Here is a 27,636-nt window from a genome sequence, read left to right on the forward strand (position 1 = left end):
CTTCAGCTAAGAAGACTAGCATGGACAACGATTCGGAGAAGAGCAGTGCACTCCGGTTTCAGAACTGCGAGGCTCAAGTGTAGCAGAAATTCTGAGTATATACTGAGTCAAAGGGGAACAGATCACACAGGGCTCTCTCTGCAGGCCAGACAGCCCTGACTGTACTCAGACGGGATGGAACTGGAAGGTTTGAGTGCAGGAAAGATGACAGAGTCTGCTTGTGGTTTAAAAGTATCACTATGGCTGCTAAGTTGAGAACAGACTGCAGTGGGAGAAAAGGTCTAGCCATGTGGATACAGGGAACCAAGGCCTAAACCAAAGGAATACGATACGTGGTCAAATTCTGTGTACAGTGTGTGTGTGTGTGTGTGTGTGTGTGTGTGTAAGGCTGGTCTCAAACTCACTAGACAGATTAGGATGACCTTGAACTCAGGATCATTTTGCCCCCACTTCCCAAGTCCTAAAATCACAGTCAAGTGACAAAGGACCCAGTAGGTTCTAGTTATACATGAAATTGAGAAACAAAAAACAAACAAAAAAAAAAAAAAAAAAAAAAAAAAATGTGGGACTGGCAAGATGGCTCAGTGGGTAAAACACGTGATTCAAAGCCTGCTAACTTGAGTTGGATCTCTGGAGCCCACATAAAGGTAGGAAAAAGCAACTCTACAGAACTGTCCTCAAGCCCACAGGTTCCCTGTGGTATGTGCACATGCATATGCACACACACACTAACACAGGAAACGACTGATTTGGACATGAGAAGAGAGTTCTGGAAATCTCTAACATTGAAGCAGATAAGGATGACAGTGCTATTTGCTGAGATGAGGAAAAAAGAGGGAGGTGCAGGGTTAGGGAAGAAAGTAAACGCAGGAAATAAGCACATTTAAAGCAAGATTTAAAAATGGAGGAGATTTTTTAATTAGAAAACCCCACTTAGCCAGGCACACACCTTTAATCCCAGCACTTGGGAGGCAGAGGCAGGTGAATCTCTTTGAGTTCGAGGCCAGCCTGGTCTACAGATTGAGTTCCAGGACAGCCAAGGCTACACAGAGAAACCCTGTCTTGAAAAAAAAAAAAAAGAAAGAAAGAAAAAGAAAAAAGAAAAGCTCACTTAAACAGAAAAGTCATTGAAGCTACAAAAAACAATGAATGTCGTACTATCAAGTTACCTTCTCAGCAGCTTCAACGGTCCTCTGTGTTTTTTTAGCAGCATACCTCTTATGATCATAATATCTAGAAAAATAAATCTATTTTAAATATTAAGTAAAACCTTCATAGTTTCTATTTTTAATTTACAGTCCTAAATCATATAGAACCAAGTTGTATAGAGCACAAAATTAATTTTTACCAAAAGAAGTATGTATACATGTTCTGTAGCAGTTTCTTACAAATTGAAACACTCCCTTCTAGGAGGGGGTGCTAAGAGACCCAGGAAGTGAACACACTTCGCAAGTCTGAGAAAGCTGTAGCCTGCAGTAAGTACGATTCCTCAAGGTCTCCTTCAAGTTAGAGAAGCAGTAAACAACTGCCTGAGGAGACTCCAGCTGAACTGCGAGAGATGCCTTGCATTTGTCCAGGTGTCTCTAACTTGAGCACAGGGCTCCAGATACACAGCTTTCCTGAGGCAGCATCACCCATGCTGAGAGGCAACTGTTTCAGCCTTATCCTTGCTCCTGTAAGCCAGCCCTCCTCACTCGGACTCCAGCCAGTAACCCAATAAAAACTCACTGGCTCACCAAGGGAGACTTCGGTGTGATTGTTACTTTGATCTGTGTGGATTCCCTTTCTGGGGTGAAAAGACGTATGTGTGTGTGTGTGTGTGTGTGTGTGTGTGTGTGTGTGTGTGTGTGTGTGACAGAGAGAGAGAGAGAGTGAGTGAGTGATTGAGTGTTCTTCTTTGGTCTGTTGTGGATTCCCTTTCTGAGGTGAATAGATATATATGTGCACATGTATGTGTGCTGTGTTTCATCTCCCCAGGGAAAGTCTCTTATATAACAGGCAAAATGACACCTGTTCTTAACATCCTACTGATTTACCATAAGTAATATTTTACCAAGAATCTATAGTTAGGTGTAGAGATATGAGTCATCCGTTAGGAGCACTGGCTGCTATTCCCGAGGACCCTGGTTTGGTTCCTGTTATCCATACTGCTGCTCACAATCATCTGTAACTCCAGTTCAGGGGACCTGACACCCTTTTCTGGCTTCCTCCGACAACAGGCATACACTGATGCACATAATACATGCCAGTAAACTATTCACACATAAATACAAGCTAAAAGGAATAGTTAAATGGCTTACTTTTTGGCATTGGCATAGGCTGACAGGCTGAGATCCACATCGACAAGCAGCGGCTTGTTTTTCTGAGGCTTCTGCAGCTGCTTGTTCTTTTGCCTTTTCTTTTTCCCTTTTGGTGGTTCAGCATCACTGTTCTCAATACTGGCATCACCATCACCATCATCATCTTCCTCCTCTGATAACAAGTATGGATTTCTATTAAAAATATTCAATAGTATTTCACTAATGTCAATGACATCACTTTTCATTTCAAATTTTCCTCAATACAATTAGCAATGATTTAGTTATATATTTTCTATGTGAAAGAACACAACGAACAACTCACAAATGAAGCGTCACCAGCTGGTGAGGAGCACACTCACCGGAGCAGCATGGTGACATGGTTTGTCTGCAGTTTCAGTTCTCTGATTGCAGTGGCCACAGGGTCCCCTTGGGCCTGGGCTTCTTTCACGATCACTCCGATCTCCGTCCAGTCTATCTGGTTGGCTAATGCACTTCGGACGACCTGGATGGCTCGGTCGACTACCTGGAGGTTCATCTCTATGAGCTCTCCTTTCAGTTTGTCCAGTTCCTAAGAAACACACCCAGTGTATTTACTATAAAGCCAGCTGAGATGATCACGTTCGGAGAAGAACCGGAAAAGCTCGGCATAATACCTGAGCCTGCTGGAGAGCTTCCAGTCTGTTTTCATGGTCCTTTCGAACGTTATCTAATTTCTTCAGGGCTTGTTTTTCCTTTCAGTAACAAAACAGAATTTTCAGGTTAGGTTTCTTTCAATGCACAGCACTTCTACCCTCAATTCCTAAAACTTACTGTCCTAATGGTTCCTCTACCCGTCAATGGTATCACATAGGCAGCTGTAAGGTTTCTCCATAAGCCAGGTGACGGTGGCGCACGCCTTTAATCCCAGCACTGGGGAGGCAGAGGCAGGCGGATCTGAGTTTCAGGACAGCCAGCAGTACACAGAGAAATCCTGTCTTGAAAAACCAAAAAGAAAAAATAGTTCACTCCCTCAAGACATGTCATGTTGAAATATTATCTCTATCTACCTCCCAGTCCCTGTATGTGTGCTTTGGTTACAAGTAAGTTATATATAAAGTATGACCCCAACTCCCTTGGTATTATTCAAGCAGGCAAAATTCAAGATTTCTTAAGGCGTGTAAGTTTTTCTTTCTTTCTTTTTTTTTTTTTTTTTTGGTTTTTTGAGACAGGGTTTCTTTGTGTAGCTTTGTGTCTTTCCTGGAACTCACTCTTTGGCCCAGAAGGGCCTCAAACTCACAAAGATCTGCCTGCCTCCCGAGTGCTGGGATTAAAGGCATGTGCCACCGCCACCTGGCTAAGTTTTTCTTTCTTATGTAGCCTTAGAGATCAAACCCAGGGCCTCATGAATACCAAGAAAGCACTCTACCACTGAATTACATCAGTAGCTCCAAATAAAAATTTTTTAAATTTATTTTAGTTACATGTATGTGTGAATGTGTACTTGATTACAGGTGCCCATGGAGGGCAGAGAGAACACTGGATCTCCTGGAGGTGGAGTCAGAGTTGATTTTGAGTACCCAACGTGGGTCATAGGAACTCAATTTGTGTCCTCTCCAAGAACATCATGTGCTCGTAACAGCTGAGCTCCCTCCACATCACCATAAAGTCTTGTGTAAAATATGTATTTAAAGATTGTATGTGTGTATGTGTGTGGATTTCTATATGTGAAGTCCAGAAGAGGGTTCAAATCTCCTAGCACTGGAGTTACAGACAGTTGTGAACCTCTTAGCATGGCTGCTGGGAACTGAACCCGGGGCCTCTGGAAGAGCATTATGCATCCTTACTCATTCTCTCTAGCCTCCCAGTAAGTTCTTTAAAAGTACAAACAAGGGGCTGGAGAGATGGCTCAGTGATTAAGAACACTTGCTGTTCTTGCAGAGGACCTAGTTTTGGTTCCCTGAATCTACATGGTGACTCATAAGCATCTGTAACTCCAGTTCCACGGAATCTGACACCCTCTTTTGACCTTCATGGGCAACAGGCACACGTGTGGTACACATATAGGCAGGCAAAACACTTATACACATAAAATAAATACATCTAAAATCAACTTATTTTTTTCTTTCTTCAAGTCACAGTCTCACTATGTAGCCCTGGCTGACCTGGAACTCGCTCTGTAGAACAGGCCGGCCTCGAACTCAGAGATCTACCTGCCTCTGCCTCCCCAGTGCTGGGATTAAAGGTGTGCACAACCCCACCCCCACTAAAATCAACTTTTTAAAGGCACAAATTATTGTCTTATTGACATTTAGTTATCTCAGCATTAAATTCCAGTATTTTTCATTAACACCTTTCCCTCACATAATAATACAAAGGTTCAGAGAAGTTATTTGCCCTCCTGTATAACATTTATCAGACATAATTTATACTTCAGAGTTTGTTTTTTGAGACAGGGTCTTATATGTAGCAGACAAGGCTGGCCTCAAACTCACTAGCCTAATTCCTGATCCTCCTGACTCCACTTCTCATCAGCAGGGATTACAGGCATACACTACCATCCTGACTTATATTTCAAAATTACTGATTTGAGGACTTTTTTTAAACTTTATAGCATCACCAATTAATTATTATTTAAATGTTGGACAAAATACCTAAAGGATCTAATTTATAAGAGTGGGGACTATTAAAAGTGATTATCACAAGAATTTATTGGTATAGTCTGAGTATCCTTAAACCTAAGTGTTTGGTACATTTCTTACAATGGAGTTGTTTTGGATTTTGGAATACCTGTATATACACTATCAGCTGTGCAACCCTAATATAAATATCTGAAACCCTTTCAATATCATTGTGTTGATCTAATTGCATATAAAATTGCATTGGTGCCCTAATGCAATGGGACTAGGCATGCATGCATACATCCATACATACATACATGCAGGCAAAATATTCATACCTATAAAATAAATAAATCTAAATTTTTAAAAAATATTAAAAAATAAATAAATAAATAAAATAATGAATATCGCTGTGCATGCTTTTAATCCCAGCACTTAGGAGGCAGAGGCAGATCCATCTCTGTGAGTTTCGGGACAGCCAGGGCTATGTATAGACTCTGTCTCAAAAAACAAAATTAAAAATATAATAATAATATTGATAATGAGTATTCTTGCTAAATATCTGTTCTCCAGCCAGCCAGTGTCCTGCCATCATGTGACAATCACATGATGCAATTTATTTAACTACATGCTTGGAAATTGTACTATTTTAAAACAAAAGAGAAGAGTGTATAGGCAGTCATATAACTTGGAATCTTGCACTATTTTTGTTATGTTTAACTCTTTTTTTTTAAGATTTATTTATTTATTATGTATACAGTGTTCTGCCTGCCTGTATTCTTGCAGGCCAGAAGAGGGCACCAGATCTCATTACAGATGGTTGTCACCACCATGTGGTTGCTGGGAATTGAACTCAGGACCTCTGGAAGAGCAACCATGCTCTTAACCTCTGAGCCATCTCTCCAGCCCTTTAACTCTTTTTTTATAACAACATTTTATTTTCCCCTTTCCCTCCAGCCCCTCCCATGCACACTCCTTTGCTCTTTCCCCAAACTCAGCCTTTCTTTAACCATTGTTACACACATTCCCCCCACCTCCTACGCCAAATACTAAAATACAACCTGTTCAGTCCACATAATACTACCAGTATGTATATGATCTCAGTGCTGCCCACCTAGCATTGGACAGCCAATTCAGGGGCTTTCCCTGGGGAAGACCATTTCTCCCACTCTTAGCATTCCATAGTTGCCCATACTTCTTTGGGGTTGAGGCCCTATGGCTAATATTTTTGAAAAGTGACTTTTGGGATATATTGTATGAGAGAATAAATAAAAATTAAAAAGAAACAGATCTATAGCACATGCTCTAAAAACGTGGTCAAATATGCTGCAAAAATAGTGCATGTAAAATCCTCACTGACGAATCATCATACAGAACAGACAAGTTTTAAAGCAGCTTAAGAAAAAGAATACAAAGTTTACAATAAAGAAACAGTACAGAAAATACATTCTCCCCCTGGCCCATGGAACGTGTTCCTTATCATGTAGTCTCATAATGTCCAAGTTTGAGAAGCTCTGGGTGGCTTTAACTATCCTGAGTCATACCAGGGTACGTAACAGGTTTTAGAAAGATGAGAAGTGGAATAAAAGTGGGAGGATGGGATGAGGCGTACTTCTCCACAGGACTCCCCTGGGCTTTTATCACAAACTAAGAGAAGGCCGGGTCATCGTGGCATATGCCTTCAACCCAGACCTGTTTGAGGCCAACTGGATCTGCACATCGAATGTCAAGACAAGCCAGGAATGCAGTGAGTCCCTAGCTCAAAAGAAAACACTGGGGCTGGAGAGATGCTCAGTGGTTAAGAGTAGTTGCTGCCCTTCTAGAGGACTCTTCCGTTCTCAGAATTCACACGATAGTTCATAACTATCTGTAACTCCAGTTCCGGGGGGTCTGATCTGAGAACTCTCATACAATGTCCCTTACTTCTAGAAGGCAACTTATTCTTTTTTTTAATTTATTAAATTATTTTTTTATTTTAATTTATTTTTTTAAATTAGACTCATGATATTCATTAATTACACTCATGATATTAACTACATTTGTGTTATTCATTGATCACATTCGCAGTATTCATTCAATATTTATATTTATGATATTCATTAATTACATTAATTGTATTGATTTATTACATTCATGATATTATGTCCTGATACTACTATCCATTTGTGGGGTTTTTCCATCACACAGATCAGAGATTCTGTACTTAGGAAATCATTGCTCTATATTCCTTTCTTCTCTATCTTAAGATAATGTCTAATCTTTCTGTCTCTATGAATTTGTATATTCTATATATTTCATGTAATACAATTCTATAGTATTTGTCCCTTTTTTAATGTAAAAACATTTTATGGACAACTACAGGAGAAATAACACACAGATAGTTTGAACATAAAACAGGTTATAATTTAAAGTCGCAACTTATTCTTTTTTTTTTTTTTTTTTGGTTTTTCGAGACAGGGTTTCTCTGTGTAATTTTGCGCCTTTCCTGGAACTCGCTTTGGAGACCAGGCTGGCCTTGAACTCACAGAGATCCGCCTGGCTCTGCCTCCCGAGTGCTGGGATTAAAGGCATGCGCCACCACCGCCCGGCGCAACTTATTCTTAAATGAAAGCATATTTACCTCCAAACCACTTTGACTAGCTAGTCTAATACAAATATTTTAAATAATACTATACCTGTTGTAAAGCTTTTAAATCAATTTTCTGACCTTCTATCTTGGAATAAAATTCATCCACGGCCTTATTAAAAAAAAAAAAAAAAGACAAACAATTGGCTATAAGGAAAAAAAGCATGGTCTCTACTTCACCTTGCACACACACAATGTTAGCCTGTTTTATACTGTAGTGCCCTCACTGGACCTGACCACATTTCCAATAATACAGCTAACAATGTCAAGAATAAAAATAAGGTCAAGTATTTAGTCGTATCTTTAAATAAAAATGGCAACAACTATTTCTAATAGTTGTATCTGTAACTGTATTGATTTTTAATCAATCCCCAGATTCACACTGACTATAAGGCAAGAAATATTTTTTTAGTTACTTTTCTTTCTTCTTTTTTGTTTTTTTGCAGTGTTGAGGATTCAATCCAGGGCTTAGTACATGCACTCACAATGGGCTACACTACACACCCAACCCCAAGACAGTATAACCAATTCTTACAACTCATGTCATGTTAACCAGTGAAAAAACAGAACTAGAAAACCCACCTTGTCAAATGATTCAAATTCTATATATGGACATTGTAAATGTTGAGAAAACAAGAAAGGATGAAATTCCTCATACCTGTAAAACATATTTATTATATCACAATTAAGAATATTAATTAGCATACAAAGCAAACTGACCCATGGCTACATACGTGAGTATTTCTTCAGCTGGTTTATCTGCATTCAGGCTTGGTTTTACCTCTCTTTTCTGAATTATATAGCCCTACAAAAACAAAAAACAAAAAGCAACTAATATTAGACTCATCTATATTCACAACTAACAAAAATTGACATGACTGTTGTTTTTTCTAATTAAAGATGCATTTTGAATATGAAAGAAAAATATTAAAGTATGAGGTAATTTTCTAATTGTTTAACTATGAGGAGACTATAAGCCACCATTTTTTTTAAAGTGCTAGCAAATTAAAGAGTGCTTCTCTAAAATCAATTCAAGATGAAACATTTTAGCCATGTACTGTGATCCCTGCCTATAAACCCAGCACTTGGGAGGCCGATGTGGAACATCTTGAGTACTAAGGCCATCCTGGGCTCCATAGCAAGACCTTGTATCAAAGAAAGAGAAACTGGCTGGAGTAAGCACTTCAGACTGTCTGTTGCTTTTCCAGAGGACCCAAGTTTGGTTCCCAGCACCCATAATAGGAGGCTCACAACTGCCTATAACTCTAGTTCCAAGGGATCGACACCTTCTTTTGGCCTCCAAGGGTACTAACATACTGTGGCATGCATTCACATATGCACATATACATACATGTAATTAAAAATAAAGTCAAACTTTTTTTCTTCTACACAAATTCCTCAACTGTTCTTCTCTTTTGTGGATTTTGTTTTGTTTTGTTTTGTAAGATTTTGTTTAGCTCTGGTTGGCTTTCAACTTGCTATGCAGGCAAGGATGACCTTGGACTTTTGATCCCCCTGCTTCCACCTCTCAAGTGCTAAGATTACAGGCATGCACTCATAGTGCCTAATTTATGCAGTGCTGGGGACCAAACCCAGGACCAAGTGTACTCTAGGCAAGACTATTATCAACTGAGTTTTACCTTGAGCCCCAACACAGTATTTTCTATAAAAGATAAAGGATAGAAAAAATTTTTATGAAGAGACTACCCCAGAACCAGGTGTATAGTCCAATAGTACAGTATGAATTTGTATATACAAGGCCTTGCATTCAAGCCCCACATAAGAAAAACAAAACTCTAAGTTAGAACAATAAATAAATAAAAGATATTAAATAGTTAAAAGATAATTTATTTCTGGAAATCCAGTAAGATCAAAATAATACAAGGTTGCTGAGATGCAACAATGGGTAAAGATGTCTGTCACCAAGCCTGACAAGCCTGAGTTTGATCCCCAGGACCTACACAGTAAAGTAATTAGTCAACTCCTGCAGGCTGTCTAACCTTTCCAAGGCTATGATACCTCCCCAATAAACAGATACATGTAAACAATACATGGCAAGTATTTACACGATGCTGCTACCTTTCCATTGAAGTTGGATGTTTTTCTCATATAGTCTTCTGCCTTCTGCACACAAACCAGGATTTTTTCAATATCTAATGGAGAAATAAAAACAAGGGAAAAAGGGATGCCAATCAAGTTGATTAACCACTATTAAATAACTATGTATTATTTATTTTCGTTTTTTTTGAGGCAGGGTCTCATTATGCGTTATGCAGTGCTGCCACACCTGGCTCAATATATTTATTAAAATACAAGAACAGCAGGAAGGTAGCTAGGTATGGTAGTACAGGCCTCTAATACCAGCAGTAAGGAGGCTGAAGCAGGACAATTATGAGTTCAAGGCCAACTTTCCCAGTAAAACCCTATCTCAAAAAAACAAAAAACAAAAAACCAAAAAAAAAAAACAACCAAAAAACTGGGATGCTGTCAAGTCTCCAGAAGTGGAAGGAAGAAGACCAATTCCTAGCAAGCCGCCCTCTGAACACACACATAAACACACTAAATCTAGTAACAATAAAAATAAAAACAGGCCAATGAGATGGCTGCACAAGCCTAGAGACATGAATTCAATCCCCAGAACCCAACATAAAGGTGAAAAGAGAACAGACTCCACAGAGTTGGTCTTAGACCTCCACATAGATGCTATGGCATGTGTCCTGTCTCTCCAACACATATCAGGCACACACGCGCACATATACACACACACACACACACACACACACACACACACACACACAAATTTTAACAAAAAAAGGAAAAGTATTAATGAAATAATGTAAGTGCTTAATAAAATGAGTAAAATAAGGTACAGTTGTTTCATTTGTGTAATTGCTACATATACAAAATATATATACTAAATATATATACAAAATATATATATATATATATATATATATATATATATGTTATAATTTGGTCAGCCTATTCTAAATCATCCACCTTTCATACAAGAGGATTCTTTATTCATAAAACTAATTTCCATATATACTTGTTTCTGGGTTCTTTGTAAATTCCTTCTCCAAAAAGTTACTATTTAATTTCTACAACCTTATAACACATTGTAACCTGTGAAAAGGTTATTTAACTAACATTAAGTAACCAGAGTTGTCCCAAACACTTTCCCATGCTTTTGCTCATTTTATAAAAAAACACAAAAAATACCACCTTTGAGCTGAAGTTTTCCTGTGTCTCACCTGGCCTGTGGTCAGGACAAATCTCTCTCACCCACCAGTCCTAAGTCTGCTTGATAACTGTTTTGTTATATGTAATTTTACTATGTTAAAGTTAAAACCTTCCTTTTCGAAAAAAAAAACAGAAAAGGGGAAGTGCTGTGGATACTGCTCTGTATGCTGTGGATGTGTTGCTCTGATTGGTTGATAAATAAAATGTTGATTGGCCAGTAGCCAAGCAGGAAGTATAGGCGGGATAAGCAAACAAAGAGAACTCTGGGAAGAGGAAGGCTGAATCAGGAGACGCCAGCCCGCCCATCCAGGGAGCAGCATGTAATGGCACACAGGTAAAATCACAAAAATCACGAAACATGTGGCGACATATTAACGAAAATGGGCTGAGTTTAAGTGTAAGAGCTAGTCGGTAGTAGGCCGGAGCTAATGGCCGAGCAGTTTTAATTAATATAAGCCTCTGTGTGTGTTTATTTGGGTCTGAGCAGCTGCTGGCCCAGGAGGGAGAGGAGAAAACTCCAGCTACACACCACCATCTGTTGTCACTAGAGACAAAGAGGATACATGGCATTAGTATATTTCAGGAAGCGTTTGATTTGTATTTTGTTTTTGTTTGTTTATTTGGTTGTTTTTTAAGACAGGGTTTCTTGTGTAACACTCCTGGCTGTCCTGCAACTTGTTTTGTAGACTAGGCTAGTCTCAACCTCACAGAGACCTGCCTACCTCTACCTCCCAAGTGCTGGGATTAAGGCCCTGCACCATTACCACTTGGCATTGATTTGTATTTTTAAACAAACAAAATTTCATTCATAAAATGAAAATTATCTCTATACCTTAGAAAATGATAAATAATCCTCAAACACAAACACTAGGAATGTTTCAAACATCATATAGAGCCAGACAGGTCATAATTTGTCCAAGAACAAATCTTCCTTACATTTATTTTTAAATTCCTTTTTAAATAACAGCTTTAAAATAGCTATTATTTTATTTTTAAAATATTTATTTATTATTGTATGTTTGTGTGTGTGCCTCAGTGTGCAGGTGGTGAATAGTGGACAGCTTTCGGGAGTCAGTTTGATCCTGGAATCAAACTTAGGTCATCAGGCTTGGGAGCAGGTACCCTTCCACTGGGCTATCGCACCAGCCCTACTTTCTTATTCTTCTCATTCTGATAAGTTAGCTTCCATAAGTAATTACTAGAGCCTAATTTCATCATGCAGCCACTTTACAGGACTGCAGAAATTCAAATATATGATGAATGCTATTTCTAGACGTACCCTGTGCTTTTAGTCAGAAGGCTAGTAATCCAACTAATCTAGATGTCTACTATCCCAAGCTCAGTATTCAGTGCAAAAACAAGAGGGTATGAAAAGAAAGTTCTAAAGTTCAAAGGCATGAAGGTAGGTAAACAAGACTAAAGTGCTTATTAATAGGGATAAATGTTCACACTGGAGGAGGAATGGAGGAAAAGCCATATGTGTAGGATACTCTGATCAAATTTTTGTTTGTTGTTTTTTGTTGCTCTTTTTAATTAAAAAAAAAAAATTTTTTTTTGAGACAGGGACTCACTATGTTGCCCAGATTGTCTTCAAACTCATCAAAATCCACTCTTAGCATTGAGATTACAGGTATGAACTACCATTATTTACCTTTATATATTTACATATATATGTATGTATGTATAGGGACAGGGGTAGGGCCCAAATGTAGAGATCAGAGGACAAATAAAAAGCTGGACCTGGTTCTTTCCTTCCAACATGTGATGTGGATCCTGGAGATCAAACTTAAGATCCTCAGGCTTGACAGCAAGGCCTTTACCTGGTGAGCCATCTTACCAATCCCAGACCAAAGTTTTCTAAGTCTTGAGTTATCCATTCACTTCTAACTTTAAAAAGTTAAGTTATTCCTAGTAAAGAAACAAGGGCCAAAGGCTGGAGAGATGGCTCAGCAGGTAAGAGCACTGGCTATTCTTCCAGAGGACACAGGTTCAATTCCTGGCATCCACCATGGTGGCTTACATGGGTTCTCACTCCAGTCCCAAGGGATCTGACACCTTCTTCTGGCCTTCCAGGGCACCAGGCAAGCATGTAGCAAACAGATACACAAGGAAGCAAGACATTCCTACATATGAAAAAGGAAGAAAAAGCTGGGCGGTGGCTCACACCTTTAATCCCAGCACTCGGGAGGCAGAGCCAGGCCGATCTCTGAGTTCGAGGCCAGCCTGGTCTACAAAGCAAGTTCCAGGACAGGCTCCAAAGCTACACAGAGCAATCTTGTTTCGAAAAGCCAAATAAAACAAAACAAAAAAACCCAAAAAAACCAGGAAGGAAAAGAAAGAAAGAAGGAAGGGCGGGCTAGGTGTGCTAGCACACACATGTGATCTCAGCATCCAGGAGGCGGAGGCAGGAGACTCAGAGCTCAAGATGACACTGCACTACAATGTAGGAGAAAGCTTATTTCCAAAAAAAATCAAATTGGAAAAAAGAAAATAAATGAGGTGTTTATCAGCAGTACATTTTTCTAGGACTTGTGGGTTCTTAGGTTTAATTTCCAGTACCACAAAACTTCAAAGAAAAAGGATCAAAGGAAAAAGGAAACAAGTGAAAATGTACAAAATCTGGACCATGCAGACATACATACCTTTGCTTTCAAGTTTTTCATCCACTTTGACATTGCCAGAGAATCCATTTTCTATAAGACAGTGCTCAATAAGAGCTGGTCCATAGGCTACAAAAGTAAAGAGTATTGTTGTTATTATTTTCCTTTAGGACTTCACATTTAAAACACAGTATAGCTGGGCGGTGGTGGCACACGCCTTTAATCCCAGCACTCGGGAGGCAGAGCCAGGTGGATCTCTGTGAGTTCGAGGCCAGCCTGGGCTACCAAGCGAGTCCCAAGAAAGGCGCAAAGCTACACAGAGAAACCCTGTCTCGAAAAACCAAAAAAAAAAAAAAAAAACAAAAAAAAAAAAACCACAGTATAAATTTATATTGCTGGGCGGTGGTGGCGCACGCCTTTAATCCCAGCACTCGGGAGGCAGAGGCAGGTGGATCTTTGTGGGTTCGAGGCCAGCCTGGTCTACAGAGCGAGATCCAGGAAAGGCACAAAACTACACAGAGAAACCCTGTCTCAAAAAAAACCAAAAAAAAAAAAAAAAAAATTTTATAGCTCAGGGGGCTGGAGAGATGGCTCAGTGATTAAGAGCACTGGCTGCTCTTCCAGAGAACCCAGGTTCAATTCCCAGCACCCACATGGCAGCTCACAACTGTCGATAACTCCAGTTCCAGGGGATCTGACACTTTCACACCAATGCACATAAGATAAACTTAAATAAATTTTAAAAAATTTATAGCTCAGTATGAATAACCTACTCAATATAAATAGCCAGGGAAAGTAATTTTACTTCTTTTCAAATGGTAGTAGAATTAAGACCTGAAGTAAAGAGAGGAGTCTGAAATTACAGCAAACAGAGAATTTGTGCATGTTACAGGTATTTAATGGCATTAAGCAACACACATATAAGATTAGCTAGAAATGTAGTTCAGTGGCAGAGCATTTGCTTAGCACATTAAACAACAAACAAACAAACAAACAAACACCCCTAGGCTTGACCCTTAATACCACAAAGAAATCATAAGGAAAATTATAAACGATGACCAGGAGGGATTTGTCATTGTATTTCAAGGTTGATTTGGTTTACAAAAATCAACTAAAATATTACAATTAACAAATGTGCAATACTACTTTTCAAAAGATACACAAATGGCCAAAAGTTATGGAGACCATGTTCTACACAGGTTGGAGAGACAGTTCAGCAGTTAAACTCAAGTGTGATTCCCAGCACCTACATCAGGTAACTCACAACCGGACCTAACTCTAGTTCCAGGAGGTTCTGATGCCTCTGAGCTCTACAGGCAATGGCACACATATTCACATACCCACACACCAATACACATAAATAAAATAAAATAAAATACAGTTGTACAAGATCACTAATTATCCACAAAATGCAAACCAAAATAAAAATGAGGTATCATCCTACAAAGTGAGTTACACAAGATAGCCAGGGCTACATAGAGAGATCCTGTCTCAAATACAAAAAAAAAAAAGAAAAGAAAGAAAAGAAAAAAAGTAAGAAAAGAAAAAAGAAAGAAAGAGAGAAAGAAAGAAAAAAAGACTGCAATATTATTTGGATATTAAAAAGAACGAAATCCTGTCATTTTGTCATTTGCAATAACAAGAATGGAACTGTATATTATGTTAAATGAAATAAGCTAGGTATAGAAACACAAGAACTACATTATTTCACAGTACATAAAAATCTAAAAATATTAAATTTCAGAAACAGAGAGTGTTAATCCCAGCACTCGGGAGGCAGAGCCAGGCGATCTCTGTAAGTTCGAGGCCAGCCTGGGCTACCAAGTGAGTCCCAGGAAAGGCGCAAAGCTACACAGAGAAACCCTGTCTCGAAAAACCAAAAAAAAAAAAAAAAAAGAAGAAACAGAGAGTGGTTAACAGGGGAATAGGCATGACAGGTTAGAGAAAGGTTGATCAGTGGGTACAGAGTTAGACCGAGTTAGAGAGTATAAAGTTGTGGTATATTACCGCACAGTAGGGTGACTAAAGATAACACAAACACTGCACATGTATGTTAAAATCTTGTTACCCTAATAATATATACAGTTTTTATTAGGTACCAGATTTTAAAAAAAGATGTTGGGCATGTTGGAACATGCTTTCCATCCCAAGAAGCTGAAAACAGCAAGATCTCAAGTTGGAATCCAGCTTGTACTACACAGTAAAGACATGTCAAAAATTTAAAAACGGGTGGGTAGGAGGCTAGACAGAGATGGTTCAGTGGTTAAGAGAATCTGGGCACACTCTGGTAGTTCCTAGAACCCACATGGTAGTTTATAACCATCTATAAGTCCACTTCCAGGGGATCCAGCGCTCTCTTCTGACTCCCTGGGCATCAGGCACATACATACAGGCAGGCAGGCAGGCGCGCGCGCGCGCGCGCGCGCACACACACACACACACACACACATACACACACGCAAGCAAAACACTATATTAAAAAACTAAAATAAAAAGAGCCCAGGATATAGCTTGGTGTAAGAAGGAGGATTCAACCAATATCAAACTCAGAAAAAAATATTTAAATTAAAACAAAACAACTGGCTAATAAGATAAACCATATTCACAGAACATATTCATATTCATAGAACAACCATATATCAGTGAGATGCAGAAAACCATCTGAAAATTGCACCACCGATTCCTATTAGAAAACACTCAATAAAGGAACCATTTCCATTTGTCAATGGATACCTATAAAAAAACAAAAAACAAAACAAAAAAAACTACTGCTAATACCATACTTACTAATTAAACACTAAATATATTCTCTCTCAGATGAGGTAAAAGGTAAAGCTATTAATTTTTACCACAGCTACTTAGCATTGTACTCTAGATCACAGTTGGTATAGTAAGATAGAATTAATTTCCCAGCACCTACATGGTGGCTCACAATCATTTGTAATGGGATCTGATGCCCTCTTTGGTGTGGAGACAAAGCATGCACATACATAAAATATATAAATAAATCTTAGCAGACATACATGCAGGCGAAATACCCATACCCATAAAACAATTTTTTAAAAGATATAATTATCCAAAAGCATTCAAAGTAAAACAGAAAAAGCAGCTTTATTCTCAGAGGAGATATGACCCTATATGCTAAAAATTCCTAAAGAATACACACATACACACACACACACACACACACACACACACACACACACACACATTCAGTCTTCTAGACTAAATGACTTTATCAGCTCTGAAAGATACAATATATATAAATTAAGTTTATATAAATATCAATTGGGGACTGGAGAGATGGTTCAGTAATTAAGAGAAATTGCTAATCTTAGTGAGAATGTTGGTTTAGTTTCAACAATCACAGTGGCTTATAACCACTGTGATGCCAGTTCCAGGGGACCTGACTACTTCTTTTGACCTGTGTGGACACTAGACATACATGTAGGTACTCACATATACATAAAAAATAAAAACAAATATTTTTTAAAAATCAATTGTATTCTTAACAAAAAACGAAACTAAGAAAACAATTCTATGGGCCAGTGAGATGGCTCCACAGGTAAAGGTTGCCACTGCCAAGTCTCATGACCTGAGTTCAATCCCAAGACCCCCACACATTGGAAGAATTGACTCCCTCCAAGTTGTCTTCTGACTGAGATGCACTGTGCACCATGGCTTGAGTGTGCCCACTGTCACAAAACAAATTAAAATATAATTATTGTTTTGTTCTTTATTTTTGCAGACAGGGTCTCATTATGTCATAGTTGTCCTGGAACTCCCTATGTAAACCAGGTTAGCCTCAAACTCAGAGACCTGACTGCCTCTCTTTCCAAGTGCTGGTATTAAAGGCATGAGCTATCATGCCTAGTAATTTTTAAAAACTAACAACAACACAAAAAGAAAATCCAAGCATTTAAGAATAAAATTTATATACACAAACTATAAAATACTGAAATTAAAAGAAAAATCCAAATAAATGGTAAGATGTTCTTTGTTCATAGAAGACTCTGCAAATTCAGACTGCTATTCTCCCCACAGAGCCAATGCAACCCTCATCAAAATCCTAGCAAATTTTTGTTGTTGTAGAAAGCAATACTCCAACTCTAAACTGTACAATGAAATGCAAAAGGATAGTCAAAGGCTTCGGAGGAAAAAAGAAAGACCTAACAATATTTAAATTATCTAATTTCAAAAGCCATAGAAATCTGCCAAGATAAACTGTAGCAGGAGGATCACCATGGATTTAAGGTTGCCTGCACTACATACAAGTTCAAGGCTAACTGAGCCATGCCTGTGTCAAAACCAAAGCAAACCAAACAGAAGCAAACAGACAAAGGACATGGTAAAGCTGAGAGGGACAGGAGAGAACGAATATCTGGCAGAGGCTATCAGCCTGGAGGTCCACAAACGTTGTAAAATAACAAAATAAATACTGGGGTGGAGAGATGGCTCAGAGGTTGACAGCATTGGCTGTTCTTCCAGAGGTCCTGAGTTCAATTCCCAGCACCCACATGGTGGCTCACAGCCATCTGTAATGAGATCTGGCACCCCTTCTGGTGTGCAGGCACACATGGAGGCAGAATGTTGCATACACACTAAATAAATTAAATAAATAAATAAATAAAGTAATAAAGTAATATAAATACAAACAACTAAGCTAAGTGGTTTTTAAACAAAACAGTTATTTGGGGAAAAAAAGCAAATACTCTGTATTCTACAATACTGAAGTACTGATAACATATTCTGTATCACTTTTATTTATTTATTTATTTATTTTTTGGTTTTTTCAAGACAGGGTTTCTCTGTATAGTTTTGGTGCCCTGAACCTTGCTCTGTAGACCAGGCTGGCCTTGAACTCACAGAGATCCACCTGCCTCTGCCTCCTGAGTGCTGGGATTAAAGGCATGCGCCACCATCGCCTGGCCACTTTTATTTTTTAAAAAGATGTGTTATTTATGTGTATTATGTGTGTATGTGGGTTTACTTGCATCAAGGGCAAACAAGAGCTCATGGAGGCCAGAACAGCATCGGAAGCCCTAGAACTAGCTGTGTTACAGGCATCTGAGAGCAACAAGTGGGTACTGGGAAAGATCCTTATGAGAGCACGCACTCTTCACCACTAAGCCATCTCTCCAGCCACTGCGTTTATATTTGAGAAAAGGGCTACTCATCCATCTGTCCCAAGTTGGCCTTGAGCTGACTGCAAAGTCAAGGGATGACCTCAAACTTCTGATCCTCCTGCCTCCCAAGGGTACTGGGATTGTAGGTGTGGACCATCAGGCCACTTTGACATAATGCTGGGGGTTGAGCCCGGGGCTTTGTGAATGCTAAGCAGGCACTCTATTAACTGAGCTATAACCAGCTCCATCTGCACTGTTTTTAAATAAGATGGAGCCAATATAAAAATCTCCATCTTTCAGGACAATGAAGCTTAGTGGGAGACGGCTGCTCATCATCATAGAGCCCTGGGCTCAATGTCCAGCACCACAAAACAAACAAAAACTTCTTTCTTTAAGAGTAAAACCGTAATTACTCAAAAGATCCCTTTTAACTTCTTGTTCAAAAAAATAATAATAATGCTTTTTTTTATTTATGTGTATGCTATGTAAATGTATACCTCATGTGTGTCGATACCCATGAAGGCCAGAAGAGGGTATCAGATCCCTTGGAGCTGGAGTTATAGGTGGTTATGAACCATTGGTCATGGTGCTGTGAACTGAATTTAAGTATCTTTCCAGCCCCTTGCTCAATTTTTTGAAAGGGGAAAAAAATTTTTAAATATATTCGTGAAAGTGTTGTCATACAAACATCTTACTGCAAATGCAGGAGTACTCACGAAGTAATGGATTAAGAACTCTCTTCAGCAGTTCACCCTTAGGAACACTAGCTATGACTTCAGTCAATCTGTGGACAAAATTGGTACATTTTATCATCTTATACTTAATAAACTTTATAGCATTATTCACATTCATATTACCTTCATCTACATCAATTTATTTAATCTTTCTTTACAAGAGTCTGAAATTATTCTTGTAGATATGAAAAACTAGTCCTAAAAGTAATTTATCCATGGAGCTAGAGATGGCTCAGAGGTGAAGAACACTTGTTCTTGCAGAGGACCAGAGGTCCCTTCCCAGCACCCACAACTGGTAGATCACAACCATCTGTAATTCCAGCTCCAGGGGCTCTGATGCCCTCTTCTAGTCTCTGTAGAGCGCACAACACACACATACACACACGCACGCACACACACACACGCACATACATGGGCACATACACGTGTGCACACACACTTTAAAAGGAATTTTTTTTTTTTTAAGCCGGAGCTGGGTAGGGTGATATATGCTTATAATCTTGAGACAGTGGTAGATGGAACACCCTGAGTTCAAGGCCAGACTAGGCTACACAGCAAGACTCTGTATCAACACACACATACACACTCTCATAATTTATTCACAATTAGAAGGTTCCTGAATGGCAACCTGAGACTTAAATCCAGGTTTTCTATAAGAAATCAGTATTTTTCAACAAAGTCATGAATTGCTTATCATCAATGTGATATGAAAGATGCATTTCTATATAAAAGTTGCATGTTGTTTGTAAACCTACATGATATATCTGAACACCTGCAATAGTTACACCTAATTAAAGATTTGCTAAGAACTCTTTAAGAATTCTGTTGCTCGATGTAGCCCCCAAACTAGAGAACCTGTTAAAAATGTACTTGGAGCCGAGTGGTGGTGGCGGCGCACGCTTTTAATCTCAACACTCGGGAGGCAGAGCCAGGGAGATCTGTGAGTTTGAGGCCAGCCTGGTCTATAGAGCGAGATCTAGGATAGGCACCAAAACTACACAGAGAAACCCTGTCTCAAAAAACAAAAAAAAAAGTCCCCCTTGGATCTACTGCAATGGCAAAGATAGAGCAGTTTACAGTTCAGCAAGCCCTCCCACTGATTCTGATGAAAGCTGAGCTTGAAGAACATCAAGTGGACTACTAGGTAGCAAAGCCTTACAGTCAGAGAAGCTGTAATTAATCATCACCTTATCCTTTCACTTTTTCCTAAATAAATCAGAACTACCCACACTACACTCTGCCTGCCTAATGTATCTGTCTTCTCACAGAACAGTGAGAACACCTCACTTTGCCAAGAAATCAGAAGCACTAAGAAACACAAATGGCTGGGGCGGTGGTGGCGCATGTCTTTAATCCCAGCACTCAGGGGTGGGGGGGTGGAGGTGGGGGAGGCAGAGCCAGGTGGATCTCTGTGAGTTCAAGGCCAGCCTGGGCTACAAAGTGAGTTCTAGGGCAGGCTCCAAAGCTACACAGAGAAACCTTGTCTCAAAAGAAAAAAAAGAAAAGAAAAGAAAAGAAAAATCCAAACTGTATATAAAAAGACATCTACTTGAGGGCTGGGCTTGGTGGTGTATATCTTAATCCCAGCCTCTGGAGGCAAAGAAGGTGGATCTTTGTGAGTTCAAGGCCAGCCTAGTTTACATAGAGTGTTCTATGCCAGTCAGAGCTGCATAGTGAGATCTTGACTTAAAAAGAGGGAGAACCAGCCGGGCGGTGGTGGCGCACGCCTTTAATCCCAGCACTCAGGAGGCAGAGCCAGGCGGATCTCTGTGAGTTCAAGGCCAGCCTAGACTACCAAGTGAGTTCCAGGAAAGGCGCAAAGCTATACAGAGAAACCCTGTCTCGGAAAAAAAAAAAAGAAAAAGAAAAAGAGGGAGAACCGGGCGGTGGTGGTGCACGCCTTTAATCCTAGCAGGAGGCAGAGGCAGGCGGATCTTTGTGAGTTCAAGGCCAGCCTGGTCTACAAAGCGAGATCCAAGAAAGGCGCAAAGCTACACAGAGAAACCCTGTCTGGGGGGGGGGGGGGGGGGCAGGGTGCTGGTAGCGCACGCCTTTAATCCCAGCACTCGGGAGGCAGAGCCAGGCGGATCTCTGTGAGTTGGAGGCCAGCCTGGTCTACAGAGTGAGCTCCAGGACAGGCACCAAAACGGGGAGGGAGAGAGAGAAGGAGACATCTGCTACCCACAAATAAAATGTAATTGCTCATACGCATGTTTATACAATTCAGTGTTATATAATTAAACATTTTTAATTCAATTTTTTCTGAAATCTAACCTAGTTTACCTTTTAATACAATATGATGATTGTATAAACACTGTTACCTTTCTAAAGTCAGCAAAGGTTCAGCAGCTCTGGCATGATCAATGGGATAGTGTTCACGAACAGCAAACTTAACATCATCTGCTTCATCAGTTCGAAACCTTAGAATATTTAAAATTAGGTACTCATAATCTGTAAGAACAATGTTTCCCTGCAATAGAGTAAAATATAATTTAATGTTTATACAAATCAGTCTTGAAGCATCTTAAAAACTGAAAAAGATGTCTCAGAGGACCTACTTATAGCTACAGAAGTGAAACTGCAAAACAAAAACCAGCAGGCCATCTAAGTAGGGCTCCTTGCACTGACCCAACAGGCTGTGAAATGAATTCTATGGACTCCAAGTTGGAAGCAACCTAGAGTAACCTAGAGCAAAGAACTTAGAGCAACTTTACATTCTTTGTCTGCTTACTGCACAAGCTACCTGTAGTACTGTGAAAATCTAACAGTTGAGTGCCTTTAATAAGTGTGCCAAAGCCAAGCATGAATGGCATATGCCTATAATCCCAGCACTCAGAAGGTAGGAGATTCAGAAGTTCAAGGTAATTCTTGGCTACATAACAAGTTTGAGGTCAGAGTTGAGTCTGTCTCACAAATCAACAACAAAAGTTCCAAGTTTCAAAAAAATTCAGGTCAAGAGAATATGAAATGCAAACGCATGGAAGTATGAAATAGCATAGTATGAAATGTCTGATAAAGGACAACAGTGGGATGTAGCCAGGTGTGATGGGGCACAACTATAACATTCACAACACAACATTCAGAAGGCTGAGGCAGGAAGATTCCAGATTCCAGGCCAGTCTAGGATATTAAAGAGAAAAAAAAAAAAAAAACAAAGCAGGCTGGGGACACTGCTCAGTGGGTAAGAGTACATACTGCTACTACACAGGACCTGAGCTAATTTCCAGCACCCATGGCAGGCAGCTCACCACTGCCTCTTACTCCAGTCCCCGGGGAATCTGAGGATATTTTTTTGGCCTCTGTGAGCATTTGCATTCAAATGCATTCGTGCATGTCCACAAATACACATAACTAAAAATGAAAAAATAGATCTTCTTACAAGATTCATTTAAAAAAATTAGGGAGCTGGAGAGATGGCTCAGCAGTTTAGAGAACTTGTTACTCTTCCAGAGGACCAGGGTTCAATTCTAAGTCCCTACAGGGTGGCTAACGACCATTTGTAACTCCAGTTCCATGGAATTCAGCACCTTCTTTTGACCTTTTGCCCTCTATAGCAACCAGACAGAGGTTTTTGGTTTTACTTTTAAGACAGAGTTTCTCTGGGTAGCCCTGGCTGCCTGAAACTCACTCTGTAGACCAGGATGGCCTCGAACTCAGATATCTGCCTGCCTCTGCCTCCCAAATGCTGGGATTAAAGGTGCCACCATTGTCCCAATACTGAAAATCTTTTTACAAAATTAAAAAAAGTAATTAAATAATCCCTCCCCTCCTACACTACTTTCTTTTTTTGTTGTTGTTGTTTTTTGTTTTTTGTTTTTCGAGACAGGGTTTCTCTGTGTAGCTTTGCGCCTTTTCCTGGAACTCACTTGGTAGCCCAGGCTGGCCTCCAACTCACAGAGATCCGCCTGGCTCTGCCTCCTGAGTGCTGGGATTAAAGGCGTGCGCCACCACCGCCCGGCTTACTTTCTGATATTATGTTACTTTTCTCAGAACTGCTCCTAATAAATGTATCATAACTTAAAAAAGTTTTGAATTTTTAGTATTTTTGTGTGTATATATGCATACACACACACACATATGTACACATATACGCTGTGTGTGTGGTGGAGATGGCATATGAATGAGTCACACTCTGTGTGTGAATGTCAGAGGACAGGTATGTGGAGTTGGTTCTCTCCTTCCATCTTTATACAGGTTCCAGGGAATGAACTCAGTCTTCAGGCTTCATGGCATGCATTTTTAGCTCCTAAGCCATCTCAACAGCCAAAACTTATCATAAATTTGTATTTCTCAGTTTCTTAAGTTGGTCTTAAGTTGCAGTGATCCTCTTTACACACAGTCTAATCAACCCTAGATGCACTAATCCTCAAAATTCCAGACATGAAAGCTAGGAGGGGGCTGGAAAGATGGCTCAGCGGTTAAGAGCACTAGCTGTTCTTCCAGGGGTCCTGAGTTCAACTCCCAGCAACCACATGGTGGCTCATAACCATCTGTAATGAGATCTGGCGCCCTCTTCTGGCATGCAGGCAGAACACCGTCTACATATTTATTTATAGTAAATAAATAAATCTTAAAAAGAAAGAAAGAAAGAAAGAAAGAAAGAAAGAAAGAAAGCAAGCAAGAAGGCAAGAAAGCTAGGAGGTCAAATTCTGTCCACAGAAAGGAAAGAGCAATCTTTAAAATATATTCTTAACAAGTCCCTCTCACAAATACCACAATGACTAAACAGATTTCCAAGCGCACACTCTCATACATAAATTCTTAGTATTTACCACTAATTCATCACTTATTGGATTTCTAGAACCTAGACAGTATGCATGCCTCCTTGCTCAGATCCTTCAAATGGAAACCCCCTAAAATCAATGATACTTTGGAACAGAAAAACCATGAATGAAGACAGCCTACAATTCAATTAACATTATGTATCACTGTTTAACAAATATTATAAAACATTAGTAAAAACTAAGTGTACAATACACAAGTACTTGGTATTATGTCCAAGTTTAAAAAAGAGTGTGTGTGTGTGTGCGCGTCTTTAATCCCAGCACTCAAGAGGTAGAAGTAGGTGGATTTCTGGGAGTTTGAGGCCACCCAGAGCTACACAAAGAAACCCAGCCTTGAAAAAATTAAAAAAAAAAAAAAGACTATTAGCAAAGATGTAGAATTAAAATAACTTTTTTTTTCTTTTCTTTTTTTTTTTTCTGAGACAGGGTTTCTCTGTAGCTTTGGAGCCTGTCCTGGACTAGCTCTGTAGACCAGGCTGGCCTCGAACTCACAGAGATCCACCTGCCTCTGCCTCCCAACAAAACGGATATATTGTTCTATTCCTTTAGTCCTCTCAATTTAACTTACCCTATCATAGAGCTCAATGATTAAATGATAAGCAGCTTCATCACTTCCAAATTGGAAATCCACAATTCTATCCACACCAAGCTGTTTTGCACTGACTAATCTCCGACTCTTCAAATGTTTTCGACACTAGCAAGAAACAGAAGAAAAAAAGCATTTATACAGTAAAAGTAAATTCCTAACTACTTGGTACTAGTTTATGAAAATTATTTTTATGCCACTGAGAATACTTAAATGGTAAATAAAACAGTATTGTCATAAAACAAAAGCTTACAAATGATAATCAGAAGAAAAAAATTTTACATATTTATTTATTTGGGGTATGTGTGGTAACACATGCATGGCACAGTGTGCATGTGGAGGTCAGTAAATAACTTGCACGAATGAGTTCTCTTCCACTCTCCAGGGATCAAACTCAGGTCAGTAGGCTGGTAGCTTCTGTCCATTGAGCCATCCTGCCAGGCCCTCACGCGTGGAAAAATCCCTAAGCCTTTATTCTAATAACTTCTAACTGAAACGGTTATTTTGTATTCTATTTTTCAGAATAATGATGAGAACCAGGGCAACCACTGACTTACCATGCACTAGGCATTACCCTGCTTATGTCATATACCAATAGCTCTTTATTTATCTAAAATACCTTCTGCTCTTTTGAAAAAAAAAACAACTTATCATTTAAGTACACAAAAATACTTAACTCATCAGATTGCTAAGAGTTTGTTATTGTTTTCTGTTTGTTTGTTTTGAGGCAAAATGTCACCCAGTAGCCCAGACCAACCACCCTACTTCAGCCCCTTGAACATTGGGGTTACCACCAAACCCAGCTCAAGAATTTTTTTAGAGTGACACATGATGGCAAACTCCTGTAATCCTAGCACACGAAGAAAGATCATCCTAAATTTGAAACCAGTCCGGTCTATATAGCGAATTTCAAGCTGGGAATGGTGCCACATGCCTTTAGTTCCAGCACTCAGGAGGCAAGGGACGGGAGGCAGATGATCTCTGAGTTTGAGGCCAGCCTGGTCTACACAGCCAGGGCCACACAGAGAAACCCTGTCTCAAAAACAACATCAAAAAAGAGCAAGTTCCAGGCCAGAACACACTGTGTGAAGATCTGTCACTGTGACTGGTTTAAATAAAAGCTAAACAGCCAATAGCTAGGCAGGATTTTCAGGGCAGAGAGAATGCTGGGAAGAAGGATGTAGAAGCCAGAGAGCCACGAAATGAGTGGGACACATAAGTAGGATAGAGGTAAAAGCCACATGGTCGAACATAGATTAATAAAAATATGGGTTAATTTAAGTTATAAGAGCTAGTTAAGAACAAGCCTAAGCTATCAGCTGAGCTTACATAATAAAAAGTCTCCATGTGGTTATTTGGGAGCTGGCAGGTCGGACAGAAAAAGCATACCAGCTCTGAGGATCTGAGTTGGATCTTACCCCCTTCCCCTCATCGTATACCAGGAGAACTGACTCTCCCCAAGCTGTCCTGACATTCACTTGAGAGCCCCAACTTGTGCCTGTCTGTTGTTTCCACCTACATACACATACTTACACACAAACAAATACATAAATGTAGTTTTAAAAATTAGCTTCAAACTTAAAATTTACCTTCATGGCAAAACTAGATGGCATCATGTTCTTAGGCCACTCAAATTCTGTTGTGTGAATACGTATACCAGATTCAAGTAACAATGTAGCTTTAAAATCAGGTCTGTTCAAGAGAAAGTCAAATTTTTCTTTAGGGAATTGCCAAAGCTTACTCTCTGGAAAAAAAAAACAAACCTAAAATGCAGGTTAAAAACCAACAAGAATGTCATATTTTTTTTTTAACCAAAGTAAGTCTATAAAATATCCTTACTTTTGAAGCCGAATAAGATATGTCTTGTTATCCACATCATAAACATTGTTTACTCTCATTCCTAGCAAGCTGCAAAGATAAAAAGAAACAAATAACAAAATCATGTTCTTGTTTGAAGCAAAACTTTCCGTCATTTATTAAGGTTGAGGAAGGACATCAGGACCACCTGCTAAGGTTATCCTCCAAACAGACATTTAAGCACAAAAATGGTCTGTTGGCCTCAGGAACACCAGATAACTGCCTTCCTCTGAAACAGCCCAGGACTTTGGGGGAAATACAGTAAAACTTAATCTCACTGATTTATTACGATCGAAGAGTAGCCGAGCCCCACGAAAATATGACAAAGCTCAAACAGTAAAAGACAGGTTCAGCATCCAGGTCCAAAACTGCGAATTACAGCTGGGGGAAAAAAAAAAAAATGGCACGGGTCCCCCTCTTTGGGATGGAAGACGGGAGTTCCGAAGACACCAGGACGCCAGTACGGGGCAATGGCCATCACTCTGGCACCTCCAGTGTTTATCAGATCGACCCGGCAGGATCCCGCTGGGCCAGCGCTAGGGACAGGCTGCACGCGGGCACACGTCCCCGGGGGTCTCCCGAGGGCCCCGGCCCCGGAGATCGGCCCCCAGGCCTCACCAATCCCCGGGGCACGGGGACGACCGCGGGGATCCCGGGCCCGTCTCGCGGCCACCCGGAGCCCGGCCTCTGCTTCCCGCGCTCCTCGCGCGAGCCTGCACACCCCGTACCACCGTACCTGGCATTCAGCTCCGCGAGCACCGCGCGGAGATCAACGGTGCTGAAGCGGCTCTTCATGGCTAGGGTCCCGGTCGCCACCGCAGTCCTCTCTCAGCTGCTGACCCGACGCCCGGCCGCTCGGCTTCTGCGCACGCGCGCTTGGCTCGTCTCTACGGCAGCCCAGACGACCCAATATTTCTTGAAGCGAAAGTGCGCCGTGTAATTGGGAATTTTGGTTTAATCATGGTCAGCTCGGGTTTTTGTTTTTGTTTTGTTTTTTTTTCCCACTGTATTAAAACAACTCGAAAATAGGGCCAGCTACCTTCTCGAAACCGCGTCCCTTCCTTGAACATTAGCGGGATTATTAGTACTGCCTCTTTGCGTTGGTCAGTAACAATTTTGAAGCGAGTTGAAGGAGAATTTCCCCTGGAGGGCGCTGGCGCTCAGGGTGGAAGATCAAGGGCAC

At 40.0% G+C, this 27,636-nt stretch overlaps 1 protein-coding gene across 1 annotated transcript in view; it reads right to left on the reverse strand.

The window, feature by feature from the left end:
- Positions 1–27,306, reverse strand: part of Nemf (nuclear export mediator factor) — a 57,305-nt gene extending 29,999 nt beyond the window's left edge. The window contains exons 1-15 of the mRNA XM_059279758.1: positions 27,190–27,306; positions 26,436–26,504; positions 26,186–26,288; positions 24,579–24,704; positions 21,548–21,696; positions 19,209–19,276; positions 13,409–13,495; positions 9,603–9,676; positions 8,258–8,328; positions 8,106–8,181; positions 7,573–7,635; positions 2,954–3,031; positions 2,660–2,868; positions 2,301–2,492; positions 1,170–1,233 (exon numbers count right to left, since the gene is read on the reverse strand). Coding sequence (XP_059135741.1) covers positions 1,170–1,233; positions 2,301–2,492; positions 2,660–2,868; positions 2,954–3,031; positions 7,573–7,635; positions 8,106–8,181; positions 8,258–8,328; positions 9,603–9,676; positions 13,409–13,495; positions 19,209–19,276; positions 21,548–21,696; positions 24,579–24,704; positions 26,186–26,288; positions 26,436–26,504; positions 27,190–27,248 — 1,488 coding nt within the window. The 5' untranslated portion in view covers positions 27,249–27,306. The remainder of the gene's footprint in view (positions 1–1,169; positions 1,234–2,300; positions 2,493–2,659; positions 2,869–2,953; positions 3,032–7,572; positions 7,636–8,105; positions 8,182–8,257; positions 8,329–9,602; positions 9,677–13,408; positions 13,496–19,208; positions 19,277–21,547; positions 21,697–24,578; positions 24,705–26,185; positions 26,289–26,435; positions 26,505–27,189) is intronic.
- Positions 27,307–27,636: the final 330 nt, after the last annotated feature.

This window comes from Peromyscus eremicus, chromosome 14 (assembly GCF_949786415.1).
Source record: "Peromyscus eremicus chromosome 14, PerEre_H2_v1, whole genome shotgun sequence".
Lineage (NCBI taxonomy): Eukaryota > Metazoa > Chordata > Mammalia > Rodentia > Cricetidae > Peromyscus > Peromyscus eremicus.